At 40.1% G+C, this 25,529-nt stretch overlaps 1 protein-coding gene across 3 annotated transcripts; it reads left to right on the top strand.

Moving 5' to 3' along the window:
- Positions 1 to 25,529, top strand: cpne7 (copine VII). 3 transcript variants are annotated; one of them, XM_030377208.1, is made up of 16 exons: positions 1 to 2,554; positions 3,609 to 3,803; positions 6,151 to 6,333; positions 6,581 to 6,655; positions 7,868 to 7,942; positions 11,385 to 11,468; positions 11,608 to 11,697; positions 11,947 to 12,045; positions 12,257 to 12,343; positions 12,656 to 12,715; positions 13,642 to 13,775; positions 17,608 to 17,662; positions 18,950 to 19,001; positions 19,138 to 19,271; positions 22,494 to 22,730; positions 23,563 to 25,529. In XM_030377208.1, exons 2-16 carry the CDS (start codon positions 3,630 to 3,632, stop codon positions 23,713 to 23,715), a joined length of 1,692 nt encoding a protein of 563 aa, XP_030233068.1. In that variant the 5' UTR covers positions 1 to 2,554; positions 3,609 to 3,629; the 3' UTR covers positions 23,716 to 25,529. The 3 variants fall into 3 exon arrangements, with proteins under 3 accessions (XP_030233068.1, XP_030233067.1, XP_030233066.1); XM_030377207.1 differs by having other exon boundaries at positions 1 to 2,550; positions 23,563 to 25,528; XM_030377206.1 differs by having other exon boundaries at positions 3,574 to 3,803; positions 23,563 to 25,528.

Below are 25,529 nucleotides of genomic sequence, written 5' to 3'. Positions count from 1 at the left end.
ACCTGGTGTTTTTTTTTAGGCTGGATAATGGCCAATAATGTGGGGTTGAAGTTTTCACTTGCATTAAGCGGGTTTGATAAAGAATCTCCTAAACAAATGCTAATGTAAGAACAAGCCTGATTTTAGATAACATTGTCTGCGACCAATAAGACCTTTTGAGGTGTCAACCAATGAACATTATGGTACTTTCCTGAACCCGGGTATGCCTTCTGGTTTTACAAACACTGGGCTGGCCATAGGTCATTAGCCCAAGGACTGCCTGTACATTTATAAAATCGTGTCTCAGGCAGCCGTTATGCGTTAACTTCGAGTGTGCTGCAGTTGCCACCAAAAAGCCCTAGGTGGCTCTATACACAAAGGTGTCCATTGCAACTTATTTGTGTGCATTCCATTGGGGTGCCATTTTTAGAAGCTACTTTCAATGATAGACAAACCTGCATTTTAACAAGTCGATGAGGGGCCGCACTATTTAAAAAAGGTTACCTGCTAAGTTGAACTACGTTCTGCATAGCATGTAAAGGGTTAGTTCAGTGAAGACTTGTCGAGTCCTTCAGAAGTATATACAGCAGTCCTTCACTTGAATCAGATGTTTTAACAATGACTACCATTTCTACTCTTAATAGCCCCCACTTAAATTTACTAAACTTTTGAGCGGCGAGTACAATAATTACGGGTAGGCTTTGTGAGGTGACTTGCTGTTTTGGAAAGAAATAAGATGTGTAATAAGGGTGTTTTTTTTAGATACTGATGTATGTAGTTATCATTTGGAGGTCATGACATCAGACATTGAGAACCTTTTCAAAGTAACTTTATCCCCCTTGAATGAACGAGGTGGGTCATTAGAATTCAGGGCTTTGTGCACCAAACCTATAGTCAATATGTTATTGGAAATAGTGTAAAAAAATCTTGAAGCCGTTATCATCAGTCTTACAAGAGTTGACACAATTCCATTGCTCGATATGAAGCAGATCTTTGTTACATGGTTTTCCCTGAAGTGATCCTAGAGCATTGATTAAATAGCCACTTAGAATTCTAAATAAAACGGGGAGCTGCAGTAGTAAAGTAGTTATCGAGGAAATTAACCCAGATTGAGGTGACTCTTATTTAATTAGGTTACTAGGGTTATCGTGTTGCTTACTGAATTTTTCTTAACATTTAAATGTTCATCGATCAAATATTATATGCATACCTTTTATGGCATGTCATGAGTGCATACATTGAATGGAAGGGGTTTAAGCAAAAAAATTGAAATACGTCTCGTAATGTTTCACTAGGTATTTTACGTTCGTGTGTGGTGCAGGAGTCTTTTACAGGTTCCTGCATATTAATCTCAGCTCCACCAGCCCCTGCCCTGCCTCCCAGCTGTCTGGCCAACTGCCCATGTCGATCCTTATTTACGATCAAAAACACAGACGGAATTATCACATAGGCCTACACTTCAATTAAAACATTTTGAGGCGTGTTGAAGTGCAGTTATATTCTAGGCAATATAACTTGCTAAATAGGCTATATAAATCGTATTATGTTTTACTGGCATGTTGGCGTTGTAGCTAATTAGAACTGGATCAATATGCAATATAGACCTTTCTTTGATGTTTAGGCATAAATTCCATTTATTATATCTAAGGAATGGAGCCCACTACTCATTCGTGACATTTATTTGTATTTACTTATTTCGGTGTAATGTTTGTATATTTCAGTAGGCCTTTACAAATATAAATTATCCTATTAAGGTATTCCAAAGATTTACTTCAAATAGGCTACATCATGCTGTTCAAAGCTAATATAGACATTGAGGCATTAATCTCTATGACAGATTATACTACCCATATATAATAGCAGGTTAGACAGACTTTTCTCTATAAACGGCTAATTTTAAAATTCCGACTAGTACTATATTATTCAGGGGGTTGTTAGTTGTTATTAGATGTTCTTTATTGATTGTTTTTGGCCAGTAATGAAGTCTTGATGCTGTTCGTTTGTTTGGAAGAAGTAGCTCCTGGCAGCAATGTAGGCTACATTACTCGCTGCTGATTTATCCACTCCCATCTGAACAGAACAAGCCTACCACCGGATTCACTCCCATATCTGCACAAACCAACTCCACCACCAGAATCACTCACCATCTGACCAAACCGAAGCCTACCATCATATCCACTCCCATACCTGCGCAAACCAACTCCACCGCTAGATTCACTCCCCATCGGACCAAACCGAAGCTCATCAGATCCACTCCCATATCTGCACAAACCAACTCCACCAGCAGATTTACTCCCCATCTGACCAAACAAAAGCCTACCACCAGATTCTCTTACCATCTGCACAAACCAAGTTCACCACCAGATCACACACCCCGCCTAGCCAAACCAACTCCACCAACAGATTCACTCCCCATCTGACTATACCAAGCGAACCACTAGATTCACTCCCCATTTTACTAAACCAAGCCTACTACCAGATTCACTCCCCATCTGACTAATCCAAGCCAGATTCGGCGGCGAGTTTCGCGGGAATAAAACATGCATTTTGTTTTGGAAGAGGATTAAACAAGTGAGTAAGTATAAATTACAACGAGCAACACCTTTCTCAATGATCGTCAGTTTTGTATCGACTAAAACTGTTTGATTGCATGCAAGACAGTCTATTTTAAAAGTAGCGGGAGTCTACTACCATTCATCCAGTGATTCATCGTTTCCACCTTTAACGCTGTGTAGAGAGGTCATCGTTTTGGCGTATTTCTTGTATCTATTTGTAAATGAAATCCTTTGTAGGTTGTTTTTTTGTAATAACCTTCCCTTATGACCTAATTTTAAGAGATTTCCTGTTTTATTCGCACGAGTAGTCTGTGCAAAATCGTTTGATTTGTTTTCTTCATTTATATATTAAGCTTATAACTTTTCCTTCTGCAAAGAATAAGCGCGTTTTTTTTTACTACTGCTGTAAAGCCATTTAATACAAGCCTACAATTGTGGTTGTACGGGTTCTTCGCTGTAGTCGCTCCACTTTGATCCGGGGCGCTGTCCTTGGTACTAAAAGCATTATCAAGTCAACATATCGTCTTCCCTGATAGCCTATAATAACAAACAACCTCTCCTCAACCAAATTAACTGCACGTGTAAACATGTAGCCTACTATTAGTAGTTTTACTAAAGGGATCTCAATGGACGCGACAGTACTAAAAAATAACATAAATTAATATCACCCCTTCTATAGAGCTTGCATTGCAATTAAAAAAAAAGTTGTATAATTGCGCTATTTCCTTAAACTTTTCTTTCAGCTATCCTATTGCATTTTCAGCCAAGGAGCCAGAGCACAATTTTTGGTTTCATAACACCTTAATGGATATGATGTAGACTACATGAGCAGGATGTTATTCTTAAGGAGAGATCTTGACAGCCACTGATTGCTGTTGGTTGGATTACCTTGAGGCAAAGCCTGTTACACAAGACCTCTTGTGTTCTTATTAGGGCATCTGTACCAAAGCAAAACATCCGACGCTTTTGAGTTAGCGCTCCTCTCCGCTCAGAGGTCTCAACGATCAACCGTTTTTTGTTTTTTTTTGCTTCTCCTGAGTCTTCAACGGTGTGTTGGTGGTCTGACTGCTACAGATCCTCTCACCCCCAGCAAGGATGAATGACATTCAGGAGGCCACATCTCCAGCAGCCAGCATGGGTGGTCCTGTCACCTGTGTCTCTAAAGTGGAACTTCGCGTCTCCTGCAAAGCTTTGCTGGACAGAGACACGCTGAATAAGTCCGATCCCTGTGTCATTATTATGGTGCAGGCTCAAGGGCAATGGACAGAGGTAAGGCTCTGTTGATTCATATTTCAGCTTTTCTTTCCCCTGCAAAAAACAATATTTGTTAATGTTGAAATAGTTGGACCCTTTCATAGACACTGTATTCCCTCAAATAGTAGTTAATGTCAATGTTAAACAAGAAATGATTCATGTCCATTGGAAGGAATTGTGTGGACTGTTTTAAAGAAGCTCAATGCGTCTGTACAGTTCCCAAATTCTAGCATTTCAACAGAAAAACAAAAGATAGAAGAGATGGATGTAGGGCTCAACAGTTTGGTTCTTGCCAAAATACACAATCAAGGGAGCCACTTATATCGCAATATGTGAGATGAAGCAGTTTGTTACTGTTGCCCTGCTCTAATTATGAATAAAACAATCATTTTCTCAAATTAGTCCCAGGCTGACCTTGTGTGTAGGCATTAGCGATTTCCTTTTTAATTAAATCATACAGTCTAGTGGTGAAAAAATATCACAAATATAGAGAACATGTTCTCAGAGTAGCAATGGGGCTATCATGATTTTATTAAATCCATCAAATCTTAATGGTTGAATATAAAATGTTATTTTATAGGAACCTGTTTTTAGTATTAACACCATAGTACTTTACTATGTGGCCATTTTTCCTAGAATGTTTGTTCTGTGGGCTTTATTCATACCCTTTTGTACGCTCAATGATGACTCAGGAGGGGAGGGAGATAACCTTACGGATGCATCAGATTTGAACAGCTGCAACTACATTTTAATGATTTTAGCTCCCATTGGGCAATGCTTCAGGAGTTTTATTATTACGATACAAATTTAAAAAGAAAGAACTGGATGTAATTATTTACATATTGTACACAAATGTGTCTTTCCCACGGCATACATTTCCATGTACACAAAAATCGACTTGCCGACTCTTTCGTTGTTTCATTCTCCCACTTTCATTCTTTCTTTCTGTCCCTCTCACTCAATAGGTCTCTCTTTCTCTCTATTTGTCTCTCTATTTGTCTCTCTCTCTCTGTCTCTCTCACTCTCTCTCCATCTCACTCTCTCTCTCTCACTCTCGCTCTCGCTCTTGCTCTCTCTCTCTCTCTCTCTCTCTCTCTCTCTCTCACACACACACACACACAAACACACACACACACACACACACACACACACACACACACACACACACACACACACACACACACACACGAGTGTGTGTGTGTATGTGTGAGATTATATTTGCCAGTTTGCAAGCCTAGACAACTCCTCAGCTGACTGTCCATGCTTACAACATGTCTCATATTGCCATGTCTTAGCCTACATACTGTTTCTCTCTCATTTAATTTATTTTTCAATTTCTTTCATTTTTTTCATGGCACACCATGCACCCAAAAAAGCGAAAATATTGTCTTTTTAGTTGGTTTTTATTATACAGAGACACTGTAGCCTTACCCCTGTGGTGATAATGACTTAATTGAAATGTCATAATTTAGAATGCTATTTTAATGCAAACCTGTGATGATAGCGAGACAACACCCTATATTAATATCCTACTTAGGGGTTATCTGTGTGGGTGGGTGTATGTGTGAGGGAGTGTGTGTGTGAATGTGTTTGGTTGTGTGTGTGTGTGTGTGTGTGTGTGTGTGTGTGTGTGTGTGTGTGTGTGTGTGTGTGTGTGTGTGTGTGTGTGTGTGTGTGTGTGTGTGTGTGTGTGTGTGTTTATGTGAATGTGTGTGTGTGTGTGTTTGTGTGACAGGCATGAGCACCCACTAATCCCTCTGTTACTCCGTTCAGACTCTATCAACACAACACATTCCACACGCTCATTCCAATTCTGTCCATCCAGATGGTGCGAAGAGAGCAAGACAGTGTGAAAGACAATGTATGGGGGAGAAAAATGATCTGATATCCATGCTGCCGGCAATCTGTAGAAGAACGCATATACAAGACGGAGTTGCGATCCGACCTGAATGGTAGATTATTGATCTACTTGTTGACGATCATCAGTCATTACATTCAGCAAATCACTTTGGCGCTCGGTAACATTAAGTGGCGCAGATGAGGCAGGGCCTTGTCAGAATACATTTGCTGTACTGGTTCTGCTCCTTGGCCCGGCTTCTCAGAGCACACATACATTTGACATTACGTGTAGCACAACAGAGGGGCACACATTATATATGTACCTGGGAGCAACAGCCCGAGGTGAATAAGCCCAATTAGGGAAATGGGTCCTTAACTAGAGCGAACATGTGTTTTGGTGTGGGCTCATAATGTGCCATAGGTTATGATGGCGCTATGGGGAATTAGCCCCCTTAGCCACACCATTATAATATAGACCTATAAAATATACAAGCAGCATATATTATCTCTTCTGCCTTTCCAGCTGGACAGGACAGAGGTCATCAAAAGCAACCTGCATCCAGTTTTTGCCAAGGTCTTCATGGTGGACTACTACTTTGAGGAGGTTCAGAAGCTACGGTTTGAGGTGTATGACATCCACGGCACGCACAGCATTGGGACCCGCGACGATGACTTCCTCGGGGGTGTGGAGTGTACCCTCGGCCAGGTTAGTTGTTATGTTATAAACCACATGCTTTTAGTTACGATGTGGAGGAATTGGATGGAATTCAACTTCATAGTGAATCAGTGCATTCATTTGCTAGATACCGCTAGATTCTTAAAATGATGTTCACTTTGCGGTATGCTCACAATATGGTTATGGTAATGCATGGAGCGAATGTCATATTGGCTTATGTGCCTCATCCAACACTCGATGTGGCTGTAATGGTACTGTCATCTCCTGCCCCCTTTAGATTGTGGCCCAAAAGAAGATGGTAAAGCCCTTGCTGTTAAAGTACGGAAAATATGCTGCAAAGTCAACGATCACGGTGGGTTCCCCAGCAGTAGAACCGATCAGACATGTAGAAGTGTCTTCTGGTGAACGTGCTGTATGGACATCTAATGCATGTTGGGAATGTTATGTAGAATTTATTAGATGGAGGGGCTGCTATTGAATCTCTGTTTTGTGAAACTATAGTTAGACTTTAAGAATGATTATGTATGTTTATGAAACATACAATGGTAAACATAATACTTTTGGTAAAATAACAGCTTTAATATAGTATTACTGACACTGCCTAAATGCTTCAGTTTGTGCTAATCAGCGAAGCGTCTTCTTCACATCCAAAGCATTATATAAGGGAGACAGTAGTGTATGGGGGCTATTTTGGGAAATGAACCAACCAGACAACCGACAAAGCAAGAGACACAAATTAACTACATTCTTTTTGCCATTGCCCTTAAGCTTTGTTATGTAATCTGAGCATCTTTGCACAAACATTGTGTATCTGATTGATTAGGCCGATCAATTCGATGATTCAAAATGAGAGACCCAGTGTTTTGATAAGTCTTGTTTTGAAAGTAATTAGAGGAGTCTTTTGGAGAGTAATTCTTAAGCAGGCAACAGTGGATTTGAAAGGCGATGGACCGTGAAACCAAATTAGTCTTATCTGATCTGAAGGTAGTAATCATCTTAAAAACAAGGTACCCCTACTGCTATGAACACTAGTCAATCAAATGTGTGATAAGCTTTTTCTTTGGAAGTATGAGGAAATTGCAGGGAAATGTTCAAGAAATGCTAATGATGATTCGACAATTGAATGGACCTTGTCGGACCCATGTTGTGTTCACGTATTTTGTTCCGGGAACTGATTTGAAAGGCTATAACTAACTGCTGACTGGCATATGTTAACACATAGACAGCCATGTTTCCAAAATGGGCATATATGCAGGTCCCAATCACAGTCTTCAGTCCTTTTCCAATAAGCAGACAATTCAGCTAAGAATGCTACAACATTCTTTGGGTGTTGCTATCAAGTGAGAAAAGCAGAACAAATCATTTTAGTAATTCAAATAACTAGAAAGGAAGACAAAACAGAGGTATAACTGAATGATGGGTTTTATACATTTTTCATGGTCATATTACTCTTTTCTTTAGTGGATACATAGGAAAAATTGTTGGTTGCTGATAATAATTCTTGGGCATAAGGGGCTAACTTTTTCCTGTACACTTTATAAAACACAAACTGATTTATTTTCAGGTGCATGCAGAGGAGATTTCCGGAAACAATGGATACCTTGAGCTTTCCTTCTGTGCAAAGAAGCTGGATGATAAGGTAAGCCAGTGAAACGCTTGTTTTTAGAAATGCAGCGTGTTCCATGTATCGCTAAATAGTTATTCAACACTGTTTAGCATTTCATTGCCATTACACAGTGCTGTTCGCGGGGATGTGATGCCGCCACAATCCCCCACATTTGTATTTATTTTCTTTCCATTGCTCAAACAAAACATACTCAACGCCCCCGCTCCTCTTCCTCACGCCTGTAACTCTTCAAGTATGCTGTGTTTTTAAATACAAAATATTCTGCATCTCACCATTGACCCTCACCTCCGCTTCCTGATCCCACTGTTTCCTGCTGGATATGCGCTGCAGCCGCACACCATCTGCATCTCCATCCAAACGCCCAACCTACAGGCTTAAAGCGAGAGACACCAGTGTATATAGTATCACCATATGGTCTAGCTGGATCCTGCAGTGAAGCAGAAATAAAAGAAAACAAAGAAAACAACGACTATTCTAGTGAAATAAACAGCCAGTACAACAGTGTTGACGACAAGAGGGGGAATCAATGACCTTTGAGGCTGCTTCCACAGAATGGCTTGAGGCGAAGGCTTCATATTTCAGTAAGCAGCAGGGATTCAGTTGCATCTGTGATCACAGATGATCGCAAGCTTTCCTTGGCTCTCACGAGGATAGGACTTATATTGTTTGGCAAAACATGAATGGCCTATGAATCATTGCCTATGTAATGCGATGTAAAGAAAAAGATCTGATTCATAGAAAAAAAAGGGAAGAAATGTAAAACATGTAGATACCAGCCCATGCAATGTTTTTTTCTGCCAAGTGTGTACACTGAAATACAAAACAATACATTAGCTGATTTAAATAATATTTTCCTTCCTCTTTAAATTGTAATTACACAAAATAGTGATCAAGGAAAGACTTTATCATCAATTAAATCGACACACCTTTGACTCTCAATAGGATCTGATTGCCAACGTGCAGTAGGTGGCAGTTCTTGGCACAGAATGTGCAACAACTGTCTAATGGAATAAAACCCCCTTCCCGAAATTACACACACACATACACACAGACTCACACACACACACACACACACACACACACACACACACACACACACACACACACACACACACACACACACACACACACACACACACACACACGCGAACACAAAATCACACACGCACACACACACACACACACACACAAACACACACATACACACACACACACACACATACACACACACACACACACACACACACATAAATAGTGAGTTAATGGGGTATATGAGACATTGATGACGTCAGCAGCTTGCATCATCTTTCCGTTCTAACCTTTCCTCCGCTATTTTAAGGAACATTTAAGGAATTAACCTCCAGGAATTCCTTAAATAGAAACGCACTTGTAAATCAGGATGCATTTTAAACATACCGACATATAGTCATTCTGTATAATGGAAAATCAATGAACCAATTGTAGAATCAAAAAAATCTATTGACTCTGAAACTTTCCTTCATCCTATGCAGGATTGTGATATGTTCAGTTGTTATGTAGACAGAGTTTGTAACAAATGTAATAAATTACTCTTGATTATGTTTGAGTGAGATTAACTGCTGATTCACATCAGTCCCTGCTGCCACCACTGGCTAGCGGTTGTCATGACAACACAGAGGGTGGATGGAGGGGTGATATCTCTCCTCTTGCGTCCGTGCCTGTGGTTATGTATCTTGCTAATGTGGCGATAAATATGGCATTAACCGTGTCATTCTTTGCCCTTCTCTAACAAACAATAGTACACAAACACACACACACACACACACACACACACACACACACACACACACACACACACACACACACACACACACAAACACACACACACACACACACACACACACACACACACTCATACACAGTAATTATATATTTTCTGCTCTGAAGAATCAATTGACCTAACAATCAGTGGCTGCTCTTCTCCTAAATCCAGTACTTGAGACGTCACGTCAGGAAGACTTCCTTTTGCTGATTTGATTCATTACGGCAGTAAACACAGTTGCCAGATTAGCAGTGGACAAGCTGTGTGTCAGTATAACGCCTCTATGTGTTCCACCTTTAGGTTAGCGAAGGCTTTTGTAGGCAGATGTTCATAACAGTAACGATAAATGTGTAATGAATTAGAAAATAACAATCCAAAGTGCCATTTGAATGTGTTCACCCTCTTTGAAAGTATTCCGATTTGTCTGGCAAATAAGAATCACACATCTATTTGGAGTAAGTGCCTTGTCTGCATTCTCATAGCTCCAACAGTTAAACATTTGTCGGCAGCACGTTTCAGTAGGCTGTTTGCATATTTCAATCACAAATAATTACTGTCATTGCAGAAATAGACAATAATGTGTTATGTTTAATTTCATAATACAAATTCTGGGCTAAGTATCAAGCAGTGTTGCAGAGCTTGGAGTGAGATAGTTCTGGCAGACAGACAGACAGGAACAATGTTGTGATGTTGATTAGATGCAATTGTGAACTGGAGTGGATTTTCAATCAGAGCCACAGATGTATTTTTTTTTTTTTATTAAATCTGCTCTGAGTTTACTTGGCCTTGTGCTTGAGGTCATTGTCTCATTTAAGGTCTTTAGGTTTTTGCAGATAATCTGCTTGATTTTCCCGATTTAATTGCTCTTTCCACTATTCTGTAAATTGTAAGAAGAGGCCCAGTCGCTGCTGAAGAAAAACATCCAAAGAAGTTGATGATGTCAACAGCCTACTTCACTTTTAGCAATGTGGGGGGGGGGGGGGGCTTTCACCATATATAATTCTTTGAAAAAATAGTTTTTATGAGATCAAAGAACCAAGTCCCACATCTAAGATGGGTCACTCACCAGCATGCTATCTCCGAACATGATTTGACCTGATTCGATTAAATGAATGCCTTCTTGCCATCCTTGTATAACGACCGGTTTTAAGCAGAGCTCTTGATTTGGTTGACTGGTACACATTAAATGAATAAGTAAATATATATATATATACTGTATATTTATATCTGTCTCTCACTTGTTTCTATAGCGTAGTGCTAAAACAATTCACACAATTCTCTCTTTAGCGTTTTATCTCTCTATCGGTCTCTCTGTCTCTATCTTGTTTCTATATCGTAGCACTTAAAAGCATTGGCTTTGAGTATTTTTGGAAGTTGTTCACACAGTGGACAGAATAATTCTTGCACTTTTGGGCTGTTTATCTTCATCGATTAATGCACGTAACTGTAAGTTGCCTTGTCCAGTCACTTTCGACAAAGGGGCACACAGAGATGTTCTTATAATTCTCTTAATGCATGCCTGTTTATTCCTTTATTTTGAACTTCAATAGATTGCTCTTTACTTTCACACCATCTTATTTGTATTCACAATGACATCAACGATTTAATGATGGTTTTGTTTCATGTAACTGACGAAATTACACATCTTTGCAGGATCTCTTCAGTAAGTCTGACCCATTTCTGGAAATTTATCGGATGAACGACGACGGAACTGAACAGCTGGTGCACAGGACTGAGGTGCCACGTCTTCTTACCTTGAAACGCTCCTATACTAAGCGTATACAATAGGTTTCAACCCCAGTATACAGTATACACATAGTTTGCTTTTGGTTGCATCAATCTCACTCCACAAATTATGTCGTTCTTGCTCGAATAGGTGATCAAAAACAACTTGAACCCGGTTTGGGAGCCCTTCAAAGTGTCCCTCATATCCCTGTGCAGCTGCGATGAGGACCGGAAACTCAAGGCAAGGCTTGTAGGAGCTCTCTGTTCTAATGCACTGCTGGACCTCTGTGACTACCACCAGCCTTAAAGACAATATGAGGGATTAGGAAGCAGGGTCGGCAAAAAAGCACTGACATCGTATCACTTAGACAACACAATGTTATGTATATGTGTTTGTGAGCATGTGGGTTTGTGTGTGTCTGTGTGAGTGTGTGTACTGTGCTATGAACAGAGGACAGGGATTTATTCTCTGTGTGTATGTGTGCAACAGTGCCTTGTCTGGGATTATGACTCCAGAGGCAAGCATGACTTCATTGGGGAGTTCTATGCAACTTTCAGGGACATGCAGAAAATATCCAGTGGGATCAAGGTATGATTTTTTATTTATCTTTTATTTTTTTTGTACCATGATTCAGCATTTAAACATCATGATGCATACTTAGCGTTTTAATAAATGTAAATATATATATACACAATAATAATAAAAATATAATATATATACAATATATATATATGATTAAGTGTTTAAGATTAATATTAAATGTACAGTCTTCTTTCTTCTTTCCATGTCAATCTTGAAGGTGTCGTGGGATTGTGTAAATCCAAAGTACAAGCAAAAGAAAAGGAACTACAAGAACTCTGGTGTTGTCATCCTCAGCGACCTTAAGGTTAGGGCCGAACCATTTCCACGGTCGAACGGTTGATTACTTCATACACAACAAGTCGATAGTTCGGCAACGCACAGATATCCGCACTTCTTTTCATGTTGGCTCATAAAACAGGCTCGTAAAACAGCCCGTCCAGAAATGGTTGTGTGTGGAACGAACGCCACAATGCATTCCTCAAAATGATTCCCGTCCAGACATTTGATGGAACATGTCGCAATTGAATGTGTGATTGTCAACTGTGATCAACACAGCCACTGTGACTGCTAGAAGTGCCTGACAACGGTGTGCTGTTGGTGTTTTCTTTCCCATCAGCTCCACAGAGTGTACTCCTTCTTGGACTACATCATGGGAGGATGCCAGATCCATTTTACGGTAAATCAAATTAGCTAGTTTCAGCAACACGTCAGCTTTGATCAGTAGGTGAGAGCAACACAGTAGGGTATCCTGTCCATCTTTCCGACTTCGCTACAGAAGGTAGAATATAACTCGATGTGTCTTTCATATATCCACAACTGGGCCGTTAACCGACTGGAAACAGTCCCATCCAGAGTTATATTATGATTAAATGTTGCATTTATCTGAAACATAGACTTTTCCTCCCAGTGGGTATTTCCAGTGTATTTCTGCTTCATGTTTGATGAAAGCTATCCTGCTGGAGGCAATCTCTTGGAATGAACACAGAAATGTATTCCAACTCTGGCCCTCTACTGTTCCCTCCGTGGCGATACCTCTCTCTTGCTGGCTGAATTACAGAGGCAATGAATATTAATCAAGTGTACCACATGGTTCCAGGAACACACTAGCTTTTCCTTGCAGTTGCTGCCTCCCTGTATGTGGGTGCTCTAGATATGGGTCTGTGTAGGTGTGGACCATCGCTTAACGGATATATCAGCAAATATACATGTTTTAAAAATGAATAATTAATATAATATGATACATTGGCCTATAACTGAACTTCAACTGAACTTTGTTCAAGAATACGCTTTTACATCATATGCCGTAGCCTACTTTACTTATTTTTGCAATTTGCATTTCATCAGTGGACACAATTTAATGTGTGTTGTTTTGGTATTGGTATTGTTTATTTATAATATAATACTATAATTGATGATAACAATATTAAATAGAAAAAGTGAGTTCTCTCCTTTTGTATGCTTCATAGCTGTGATTATTGTATTGTCATTCAACAATAGTGTTGTTGCTATTATTATATTATCAATATGGCAATTGGCTGTCAATGTGGTGAATATTGTAAACATCTAATACAATGGTTACTCATAAAAAATATGTTTTTTCAGGTAGCCATTGATTTCACAGCCTCCAATGGGGACCCCCGGAACAGTTGCTCCCTGCACTACATCAACCCCTACCAGCCCAATGAGTACCTCAAGGCCCTGATAGCAGTGGGAGAGATCTGTCAGGACTACGACAGGTTGGTCCATCGGTTGAAATCCCTCCTTCAGACGAACCATCCCCCTTTTTAACATCAAAAAACACAGAACCTGTTGAAAAGAATGGAAACATTCAAACACATTTACAAAAGCTCCCTCTTTTCTGCTCATCCTCCCTAACTGTTCAGTTCCTTATCGCTATTGTCGTTACATACGCTTTTTTAATTTTTTTTTGTTCTTACTATTTGATTTAATCCACCTGTCCTGTTGGTTTTGGTGTCTCTGTTATTTGTCCTGTGAGTCAATTTGTAAATCGGTGGCTGACTGTTTCATTATATTAACAGACCCTTAACACAGAGGTTTTTTATCCTACGATGACGCCTCTGTGCAAAGTTGGCGACTGGTATATTAAGCCCAGCGAGACAAGATGCCACCTCCATCTCAGCAATGTCATGTTGGAACAGTGTGAAAACAAATTTGATTTTCTCTCCAGTCATTTTGCACAGTTCACCCTCCTACAAACTAAACACAACGTCAAGCCATAACACTGACTTCATCCCACACTATCAGTTTACCATTAGTAAATAAACTAGAATTTTCGGGCGCGCATTGCGCGCTCAACCTCTAGTTGTAATTAAACCCATAACAATAATGTGGACACCCCAGTCGATAATGTAACAAATTTCTGAGCGCATTATATAATAACATTTTGCCTATAATGTTACAACGTATAACATTCGTTCAACACAAATAACTCTTAAAAGCACTGCCAACATTTAAATATATTTTAACCATTCAGCGAACAAAAGGCAACCGGCCGATTATCATTCATGGGGCCACTCAATGACATGCAGAAGCGTCATCAATACACCCACTGAAGTGGTGTGAGAAATACAGACTTTCTACTCCTCATTCACATATATGGTCATTTACATTTCCTACGGAGAAAATACTACCTCAGGGGTAGTATTATTCAGGAGATTTTCAGGGTACAAATGTCAGGATATGTTGTTCACACATACGGCCCATCAGGGGAATATCAGGACTTACACGTGTGTCCGAAAGCAGCTAGTGTGTGAGCCTTTCATTGACATTATAAAATTTGTCAATTTATGGTAACGGATAATTGTTCAATGGAAAGTGTAGTATACTATGCATGCAAATCAATTATAAATAGCTTTTACTGTTATTCAGGGCTGAAAAGTGCATTGACATTTTAAAATGCAATGCAACTACAATTAGTTGGTTGAAAATAATAATCATCATTGAGATTAAACATCTCTTCCAGTGTCCTGGCCAAGACAGGCAGCAGTAGCCTACAGTCACACATAGCATACACACAAAACATAAGAAAAATAAAACAACTAAAACAGTCCGCAGGGGGGAGGGGGGGATATCAATATCGCAAGACATTTGGGGAGGCTCAAGGAGGAGAGTAATGTTAAATTTGAGCAACAAAGTGTAGTCTTGTGGTGGACTCTATAGACATAATTCACCATACTGTGTTATTGACATCTTTTCGTTCTGTGTTATAGGGACACTGTCTCTTTAAGATCACATGACTTATGTGTTGATATTCGTCTATAATAAATATCAGTAAACCATTTCTTCATAACTAATAGTGTATCCATCATTATACCATTATAACTGATAGTATAACTATCAGTACACCATTAGTTTATAACGAATATCAGTATTGATTTGTTTATAACTAATAGTATACTACCATTAGTTCATACAGGCTGCCCTAATGACTCATGGATTGGGATTTGTAGTTGACAGCTGATGCATTGAGTTATAAATGAAAGGCGGATGCTTGTTGGCAACAAAAGGATGAACATCAATTTATTTTTGACTTTTTGGCGGTATGAGAGAAAATGGCCTCTCCTTTGTGGATGTCAAACGAGGATTAGCACCCTCTGACTTTGATTTATGCACATCCTCCCATTGAATGTTACGCAAGGACTTTATTACTAATTATAGCATCGCAGATCACTCTAGAGACATTGCAATACCACGGATATCCCATGTAGCCTGGTCACGTTGCTACACTATTTCATCTCACGTGTGTGTGCATTTATATTTCCATGTAGCACCTTCATTTATCCAAACATACCTTACAATAATGGCATGTGTGGGCAGCTCTTCTATTTGTAAAGACTGCTTCTGATTCACAACCAGCTGCCACCAGAGGCAGCTGGTCATCTTGTAGTAAATCAGGTGATGTGGAATTCTAGTCTCCTCTGCTGCGAGTGCATTATGGCTGGCTCTTTTCTGTGTGGGCAGAGGATCCTTTACTGTGACCAGAGCACTCTTTCCCTGGGTTCAATATGCTATTTACAATGAGCCTCTTGAATGTGGTGTGTGCATCAAGACAGATATAGCAGTAAAACAATGCTTAAAATGGCCATCTCTAGAAGTGTGCATTACTCATTGCTATCGTGTCAAACATGGTTCAAACCAGTCTGTTTTTAGAATCGATGGGACATTTGAATGTGTTCCGGCCAGCGCTCCATGTTCATGTTGCCAAATGAAACCATAGGATTATTTGTCAAATGAAGTATACTTTGAATAATGTTCATGACACTTATTACCGAAAGGCTATTAAAACCTTTTTCGCAAGCTTGGAACCAATGGGCCAAAGTATGTTGTCCAAATCATCAACATTACTAATTGATGACTAATTATTCTTTCTGACGCCTTTAGGCTTTAGGTTCCTCCTTTATCAGCAATATTAAAATATAGATTTTGTCTGCAAAGGGAATTTCTACTTGAGGCTATCTTGCAGACTAATTCCCTAAAAAATATGTTAAATATTTATGGCACATTTTTATTTTAACCGTAGGAATGTGAAATGAGGTAAGTCAGACTCCATGGTAGCATTTTAATGTACTCCTCTGAACAATTTCTGCTTGCTTGATACTTTAACTCACTCACTGTACTGCAGCGTTGTGGGGCTGAATTAGTGTAAGCTATGGTCCTGTTCGTATAAAATCCATCATTAGGCTGAGCAGAGGGGGAACCCACACACACTGTCAGAGCTCCCTGCAGCAACCTGACTCTCATATTTACTTCCCATGGTACATTTTCTATCAACTTACCCGGGATAATATGAGAGAACACGCTTTTATTTTGGCTTCAACGGATAGTAGACACAATAGGACGGTTTACAGAGTCACATCTTTCTAAAATAAGCTCTCTGCATACGTTGTGTGGTGTGGCATGCGGTGGCAGCGTTGCATTGGGTATCCTTTGGAGAGCTGGGATCTGCGTGGTGATACTCCCAACGCGATTTCCTCCTACCCTGTGGAGTTCTTCTCCTGATCCTTCTTTTTATTGCTGGAGTACTAGGATTTATTCTCAAACACGAGCTGTTGTACAGAAGTACAACTTGTGACATTGTGATATCTGACCATCCATGTAGCATTATACAACACCTAAGTAAATTACCAAACAAACACTTGAAAAAAGGATACAACACTTATGCTTCTATATGTAGGGAACAGGGAATTACATGTGAGATTGTAAGCCAGGGATGTTTTTGTGACTGTGGAAAGGCAGACAAGAAGGGCTTTGTTCTTGGATAAGTGTTCATATGAATTTCTCATACATATTTTTTCATTTGATCATAGCAGAGCCATCCAAATGGTCAGTACATGCAAATGAGCAATGCACAATTATTTACAAATGATGATGGTTGCACAAGCAGCATAATGGATTTAAAATATTAAAGTAAGTTGTTTGGCGTTGTACTTGAGAATGTGTTTGTGTGTACTAATATACGTCTGTCTTCATTTGGCAAGGTTTGAATGTAATGTTAGATTAAGAATACATCAAATAATGAATCCCTCTATTTATTTCATTGTGTTTCAGTGACAAAAGATTTTCAGCCTTGGGATTTGGAGCCCGAATTCCACCAAATTATGAGGTATATTAAGTCACCTTTTATTCTCCGGACTGTTTGCAATCTTCTCTGCATGTCTTCCCTTTTTGTTATTTTCCTTTTACATTCACACACAAGACAGTATGTTTTTAACAATCTATAATTGTATGGTCTTATTAGCATTAATATTCCCGCCTCTCTGAGACAGTTTACCAAACAGGCGTTCATGTGCAACCTATTTTCTAAATATTCATGTCATTCTGTCAGAAAGCCCTTTTCAAGAAAATCCTGGCTCAGAAAATTATCCTGTCAAAAGATATTTTGAGGAAATAAAAAGAAAACTGAAAAGGTTTGGACAGCTTGTTGAGTTGCTTTGATTCTGAGCTTTATTCCATCATAGGTCACAGATTTAGCCTAGCTCTCTCCTCCGTACTGAAACCTTAGGTAACTCTATCACAGCCTTTTTGGATCAGAAAGGCGTTTTTCAATGAGCAGTTTTACCTCACAGCTCATTTTGTCAATCACAGATGCAGAGTTGATTCAGTGTTCTGGAGAACATTACAACCATCATTGATTAATCCGGGGGGGGGGGGGCATTGAGTCCTTTTCCTGTCAATCCAATGTTTAAACATGCCTTTATGTTCTCTTTTATTTGGTGGTGAGAACATATTTGGATGAACGTATAGTTGTCCGGAAAAATTATTAAGTTTAGCAAGATCTGCAATAAGATGAGAAACTGCCTGACCAACTTACCGAAGAGAAGGCCTCATACTATTGCCAAGATAACATCGTTTTATTTGACACAATAGCAGGCATTAAAATTTGCATTTTTATGATGACTTCATATCTTTATTTGTTTTTGTTTTGAAAATTGCACAAAACAAATACGTGCTAAGTTAAATTAAACCACCATGGTTCTTTTTGATACATTTGCTTTTAATTCTCTCCTCTGAGTTCCCAGTTGCAATCTAGAATGGGGAACGTAATTGGGGAATTTTAGTGGTTATGAGATTTTTAAATGGGGTAGCCTCATGACAGTATAACATTCTTCTATTGACCATACTTTCCCAATGCTGATAACAGGTGTAGAATTTATATCTAATTTGAGTTTCTGATTGTATACCGCTGGCAGATATTGGACATACGCTCACTTTGCTTTGTTATTGGGAAAACCATCTGGTAATATTCTTTGCTTTAGGATTTATATCTACCGTACTTCCAGTTTCTGAAAGTATACCGCCGGCAGATATACGACATATGCTCACTTTGCTTTGTTATTGGGAAAACTATCTGGTGATATATTCTTCGCTTTGCATTCTTTCAACTTTACAGGTTTCCCATGACTTTGCTATTAATTTCAACCCTGAAGATGATGAATGTGAAGGTAAGTAGACACATTTCCAGAACTTGTACAGTATGATATTCATGTATATATTGCTCAACTAATCAGACCTCTAGTTTATCTACCTAGATGTGTCTTTCATTTTGGCATTTATGGATGCTGTGCCCCTATCGACCAGAGATCCAAGGGGTGGTTGAGGCTTACCAGAACTGCCTTCCCAAGATCCAGCTCTACGGGCCCACCAACGTGTCTCCCATCATCAGCCGGATAGCCAAGCTCGCTGCAGGGGAGGGGACCATTAAAGATGCTTCGGTAGGTCTCTTTTCATACTCTCTTACGAGGGAGAGAGAGATGTAGCTGATGATATGATAGGACATTATTGCCATGGCCCTGATTTTCATACTTTTTTCTCCCCAGAGTAATCCACTCTCTGTTGCTTTTAGAGAACAGAATAGTTTGCTCTAATGAAAGCCACGGTATCTGAAAGGTTTGTGTGTTGGCGTTAGGTCCATTAAACGGTGGATGCAGTGGCAATATTTCCCCTCATGCTTTATTTACATCCTCTATTAATGCCCTAGGAATCGCTTCAGGAAAGGCAGGAGGAATAGGATAGCTACATACTGTAGCTGCTGTTTTTTATGGATGAGCATCTCCCATTATTTTGTTTACTTTCTCTGTTGTGGTTTCTTGAATGTATTGTTTTTATGTATTATGAAAAGCTGGTAGCACTTTAGAACACCTGGGAATTTGGCAATGATAAAAGTTTAAGTAGTAAAAATTTAGAATGTAATGTATCAAGCAAAGCTAGATGATTTTCAAACTATGTGTTGATGACGCTTTGTTAACGATACGGATCTCTCCAGTCTCCAGAAAATAAGGGAATGATGCACGACCATTCAAACATATGAGTGGGTTTCTAACGATACAAAGCTTAATGGAAATGGGTGAAGTTTCCCTTTAATTACTGGGGCCTGGGAGGCAACGCCGGCGAGTGGTTTCTCCATGTATCTAGGGACTGTTTGCAAGAGAAAGCAGCAGAATCTTAATTTGCAATAACCTTGTGATAGCTGGAAGAAAAATCATCTATCTTTCTCAACTACCTAGAAAACTGCCTTGAACATTAAGGCATCCATAAATGAGCAACTAATAACAAAATTAACCTTTGACTTTGCATTCAAACACTTTTTAGTAGTATTCCAATTGCCAAGAAAATCGTCTAGATTTTATAGGGGGGGAGGGGCATGCCCCCCGATCCCCCTAGAGAGTTCAGTTTCCATCCATCGAAGTCACTAAAAATGATATTGGAAACCATGAAAAGCCAAGCCCTCAGCAACGCAATAGCAGTGCACGGAATGCAGGGTTCCAATTGATTACAATGACAAAATAGCGACTCACAGCTTTTAATCGTTTCGGGGTTGATCTGGGCCTCATTAATGCCCTGAAGTTGCAGTAAAAAAAAAAAAAAAGTCAAATTAATGTCCATTTATGTTCCTTTAGGAATGTATATTGTGGATCATTATTTTGGGATGGGTTCATACGAAAGCAAATGCCTTATTTATTCATGAATTAACTTTATATTCATCTCCCTTAAATTAAACATTATGTGCTGAATGCTGATGCATAATGAGATGCCAGGGAGTTCGATTCCCCTTCATACACAATAGGCGTGTTCCGACTGAGGGACTTCTTGGAAGTGTTTTGGCTACGCCCACTCTGTAGCGGCTACCTAACGCTCAAAACAGGCCGACGTAGCAAGGCGGTAACAGAGAAAGTGTCGCTGTGTTAATGAATTTACATCAGCGAAATTTAATGCAACCTCTTAGACAAGGGCAAATGGTAAGCCTGTTCTTCTGTATGTTAGGATCAGTGTTGGGAGTAACGCGTAACAAAAGTAATGTGATTACTGTAATGTATTACTTTTTGCTATAACGCGGTAATGTAAGGCATTAAAAAAAAAAAAGGTAATATTTTACTCGGTACAAATCTCAGTAACGCGCGTTACTGCTAGAGGAGAAGATGACAGCAGCAGGAGAATCGGACTCTACATTTGCGAGATGGGTATGCTACTGTAGCCGAGCGTTCTGGGTTCGCCTATACTGTAGTATCATAGAAAACAATGAACGGCACCGGAGACGAGATAGTGTGTTCCGCAGCCAACTCCGCTTCACTTTAATCTCAGACACACCCGCACAACACATCAGCCGTAACACTTCCCCGAACTTCCCCCCTACGGCAACTCACGAGGGACACACCTCCTTTTCCAAACTAAACTCAGAACAGTCTGGTACACTACAATTGAATCCAAAGCTGCGCCACTGGCTTCCGTCTCACTGCCCAAGTTAGACTGCCCGAGTGGTTGAAGGGGGGGGGGGGGGGGGGGCCTATGGCTATGGCCATAGCCATTATGTAGGTCTAGCTATGTCATTCATTATGCTATGAATTCTCTGTGAATGAAAGAAAATAAAGGGATAGAAATATAAAAAAGCTTTGTCCTGCGATGGTGAACAACCTTGATGGCTTGGCTTCTGATATCTTCATTAATTACACCTTTAATAGTTACATAGTCGGGCCAGACTGAGGTGTACCTGATGATGCTAATTATTGGCACTGGCGTTCCCAGAGACCCTTAATTAACTTAATGAGCTACACTTGTTTTCATTCCAACTATTCTAACTAACTGTGATAAAGGAATAAAACTGACATTGATATCACTTAAAAACTTTATATCCATGAAAGGAAATGATGCAGTGTAATTTAAGAGACTCACGTCAATTAATCAAATTTCCCCAAGACTTATCAATTGTGCTTGCTGAAGTTCCGATAAATTAGAAAATCGAATTAAAACCTCCCATAAACTGACTGGATTATATATGCCTGTTTTTTTATTAAGGTTCAACTTGTTTTCACCCTAGGCGCCGCTCTGTTTCATATTACAACCTTTTAGCTGCAACAGCCGAGCCATTTTGGTCTCTTGCCAAGACAAACCGTTCGCTTCTTATGGAAACTGACCTGGAGACACTGGAGACAAAGATCAATCCTGTTACCACATTAGATATCATATGTGTATTTATTGTATTACATAGTATACAATCTTAAAAGAATAAATAAAAAAATCGGCCCCATTTGACATCACTAGTGGGAGTGTTTACCAGCTTACCCAGTGGACTGAAGTAAACCTTGCTCATCTATCCAGCACAGAACTAGATAGACGCACCCACTAGTGATGTCATATGGGGCAGATTTTCAAAACGGCTTGTAAGGCTAATAACACTCACACCTGGTGGTATAATATGTCCCCTTTAAAAAGTTCCACTCAATTGAAATCCATTGTGGAAATTTAAGGAGCTTGTTATTCAAGGGCTGGACCGCCGTTCCTTGGACGTCACATTTTTATGTCACATTATTATAATAATATACCAATTTTTATATTGGATTTCTTCATTCAGGAAACATTAATCAACCGGGAGGTGCCAACGATGTAAGTGACTCCTCCAATTAAAATACTGAGTGGGCTGTTCTTCTTCCTCCCAACAGCGGTACCACATTCTGCTCATCCTGACGGACGGCGTGGTGACCGACATGGCGGACACACGCGAGGCCATCGTGCGCGCCTCCTACCAGCCCCTGTCCATCATCATCGTCGGCGTGGGCAACGCAGACTTCACAGACATGCAGATCTTGGACGGAGACGACGGGGTTCTGCGCTCGCCAAAGGGAGAGCCAGTCCTTAGGGACATTGTTCAGTTTGTGCCCTTCAGGGACTTCAAAACGGTTTGTTTCTTTCTCACTTCCGCCACACTCTTGGTCTCTCGCGTCATCCACTTATTTCTCACCGGCTCTACCGCTGCATGCTGTGGGTCGGTGGCTTTCACATGGCAACAGACACAAATACAGACGGAGAGAGGAGCCTTTTCACAGCTCTCCAAAGAAAATGCTCTTTTTCTTTTTTTCCCACATAGCTATCCTTGTGGTATTTTATGGACAGCATGGCTTACGGCACGTGTTCAGGAAACTCATTGACAGGCTGTGCTTTCAAAGAGCAAACACAGAGCATTTGCATACCTCGCCAATGCTGCAGATGGGTGTAATGTGCTGGATGAGGTCCAGAGGATAAATAATACATCATAAATGTGTTGCATGCATTTAAAGGCTGGCTCTAACATTGGGCTTATCCATGATGCATTGAAGAGCACATCTTTATGGATTTTGGATTTCATTCTTCCAACTGACCTACATTTAAGATTTAGAATTGGAGCCATTTTTACGTGCCTGTCATGTATATGAAAAACTATTAACTATTAACTACTAAACTGCATTATGAGAATGCCTGGTCAATCTCACATTTTTACAGATGATAATTAAAACAGAGATTAGGCCCTAATTAGACCATGATCCCCATAAAACAAAAGAACGGATCCGGCGCTTGCTAATGTGCCCTCAGCTTTGCCAGTCGCACTGCACCCTACTGCAGATCGCTCGTCTCGCCCCCCGAGCGTCAAAACCTCTGCACCCAAGTTCTCTTTGTTTAATTGCGGCAGTGTGTGGCTCCAGCTCAAGTGTTTGGGAGTGTTTCTGAACTTGTAGCCGTTCTCTCTCGTCGCAGGCTTCCCCGGCGGCGCTAGCCAAATGCGTGTTGGCAGAGGTTCCCAAGCAAGTGGTGGAGTACTACAGCCACAGGGCCATCTCCCCCATGAGTCCTGGGAGGGGCCCCTCACCGCCCGCACTCAGCCCCCTCACCAGCATCCCGACTGAATGAACACGCCCACTACGCCAGCATTGTCCCCGGAGACGTCAGCATTAGCGAAGGGCTTGACGAGCGTCGTGTCTCAAGGGCAAGAAACACATCTTTGAGATTGTGACTGTTTGATTTATTTTCATTCCTCCAAAGGTGATAAAACAACAGATCTTCATCCCGTTCCCCCTACTCAAACTGGATTGGTTTCTTGTGTTTCCCAGCAGCATGCTGACGCTTGGCTCATCTCATGTTTTGTATTGGATGCATGCAGGCCGTTCTCCCTGGTAACGATGAACCAGGAACGCAGTGACGCCACGCTTGTCACGCAGCTGTCCACTGCATCCCTTAAAGGTGCTGTAGGTAAGGTCTCACTCTCTTAAGGGTCGTTAGTTAGAAATGCCATTGTCAAACGTTGGCTATTAGTGAAGGAAAGGTGCAGAATCTATTTTCAGTTGAGTACGCCTGCCTCTGAATGAGCCAATCAGGACATCTCTCCCCTGATTGGTTCAGGGAATCCATCTTGCTTGTCAATCTCAGCTGCGTGAATGCAAAATAAACGGAGAAACCTATAGGGAGGGAGCAGAAAGAGAGGGCGTTTTTTTTGGTGGTTAATTTTCAAAAACATGCGCTCTACCGCTCTCTTCTGCTGTCTCACTTTACAATGCTCACATCTTACCTACAGCAGTTTGAACTGCAGCTTTAATTGCTTGTTTCATGGCTTACGTTCATCATTTTATACAATATCTTCCAAAGTGTCTTTTTCTTCGTATTACAATTTGTATGCTCACTGTACACTGCTTAGGACAACTCACCGCTGGGGGACTACAGGGGAATGAATAAATTAGATGGATATAAATTAATTCAATGGAGAGAGATGAATAAGATGGATGGAAGCAATAGATGGATCAACAGTATTGCATATTCTAGCTTTTGTTGCAGGTGAAATAGTGTGAAATTACAATATTCTTCCTTTCTTTATGATTAGCTATTACTATGCTCTATATTCACCATTAAGTTGAGGTCTGCAATGTCATTGGTGCCTAATACATTTCCTGAATATGTAATTAACGTTAATATAGTTCCATAATTTGCATTATCTTTCAGTTTGCTATAGCCTAGGTGTATGTTATCTTGCAACTTAAAACAAATAAATGGAAGTTCTCAATGTTGTGGCCAATGAACAAGTGATCCTCAAATTGATAATTTGAGGCTATATATATATAAATATATATGTTTATATATAAGTATATATTATAAGCCATAAATGTTCCATTAAATGAATATCAAGCAACCTGGTGGTTCGGATCAGAAGAGTCAGGTACCTTTGTACCTATATGATTATCTTTATCCAAGCAAGCATTACCACGACATGTTTTCATTCTGCCACTTGGTGGGAATGCCTCTGAATGAAGATTTAGAGTAAAGCCCGGATTGGACAAAGTGAGAGGATAAATCAACATGGTTCTGCAGCATGTAAGACCTATTTGCTTTAAAAAAATCAACATGTACTTGTTGTGTCTGCAGATGGGAAAATAGTGTCCTATGGTGTTATGCATTACAATTTTCTCCTATCTATATATTGTTATTCCTTTCGCTGAATGATCTCACTGCATGTTACTTAATCTGCTGCGCTGTGGAAGTCGATGATTTAAATATGATTGGATATAATAATATATTGACTTTCAAAATGGGAAAGGGGCTCATCTTTACACAACGCTGAAGTTGGCATCCGATTCGCAGCATCTGATTCGGCTTGAAAACCACTTAGAATCTTCAATTCGGTCCTGATTGAAAACCACTACACCTAGACTCTTCAAATCTGGACTACATTATCA

Source organism: Gadus morhua, chromosome 14 (genome assembly GCF_902167405.1).
Source record: "Gadus morhua chromosome 14, gadMor3.0, whole genome shotgun sequence".
NCBI lineage: Eukaryota > Metazoa > Chordata > Actinopteri > Gadiformes > Gadidae > Gadus > Gadus morhua.
This window is presented reverse-complemented; position numbering and strand designations above follow the sequence as displayed.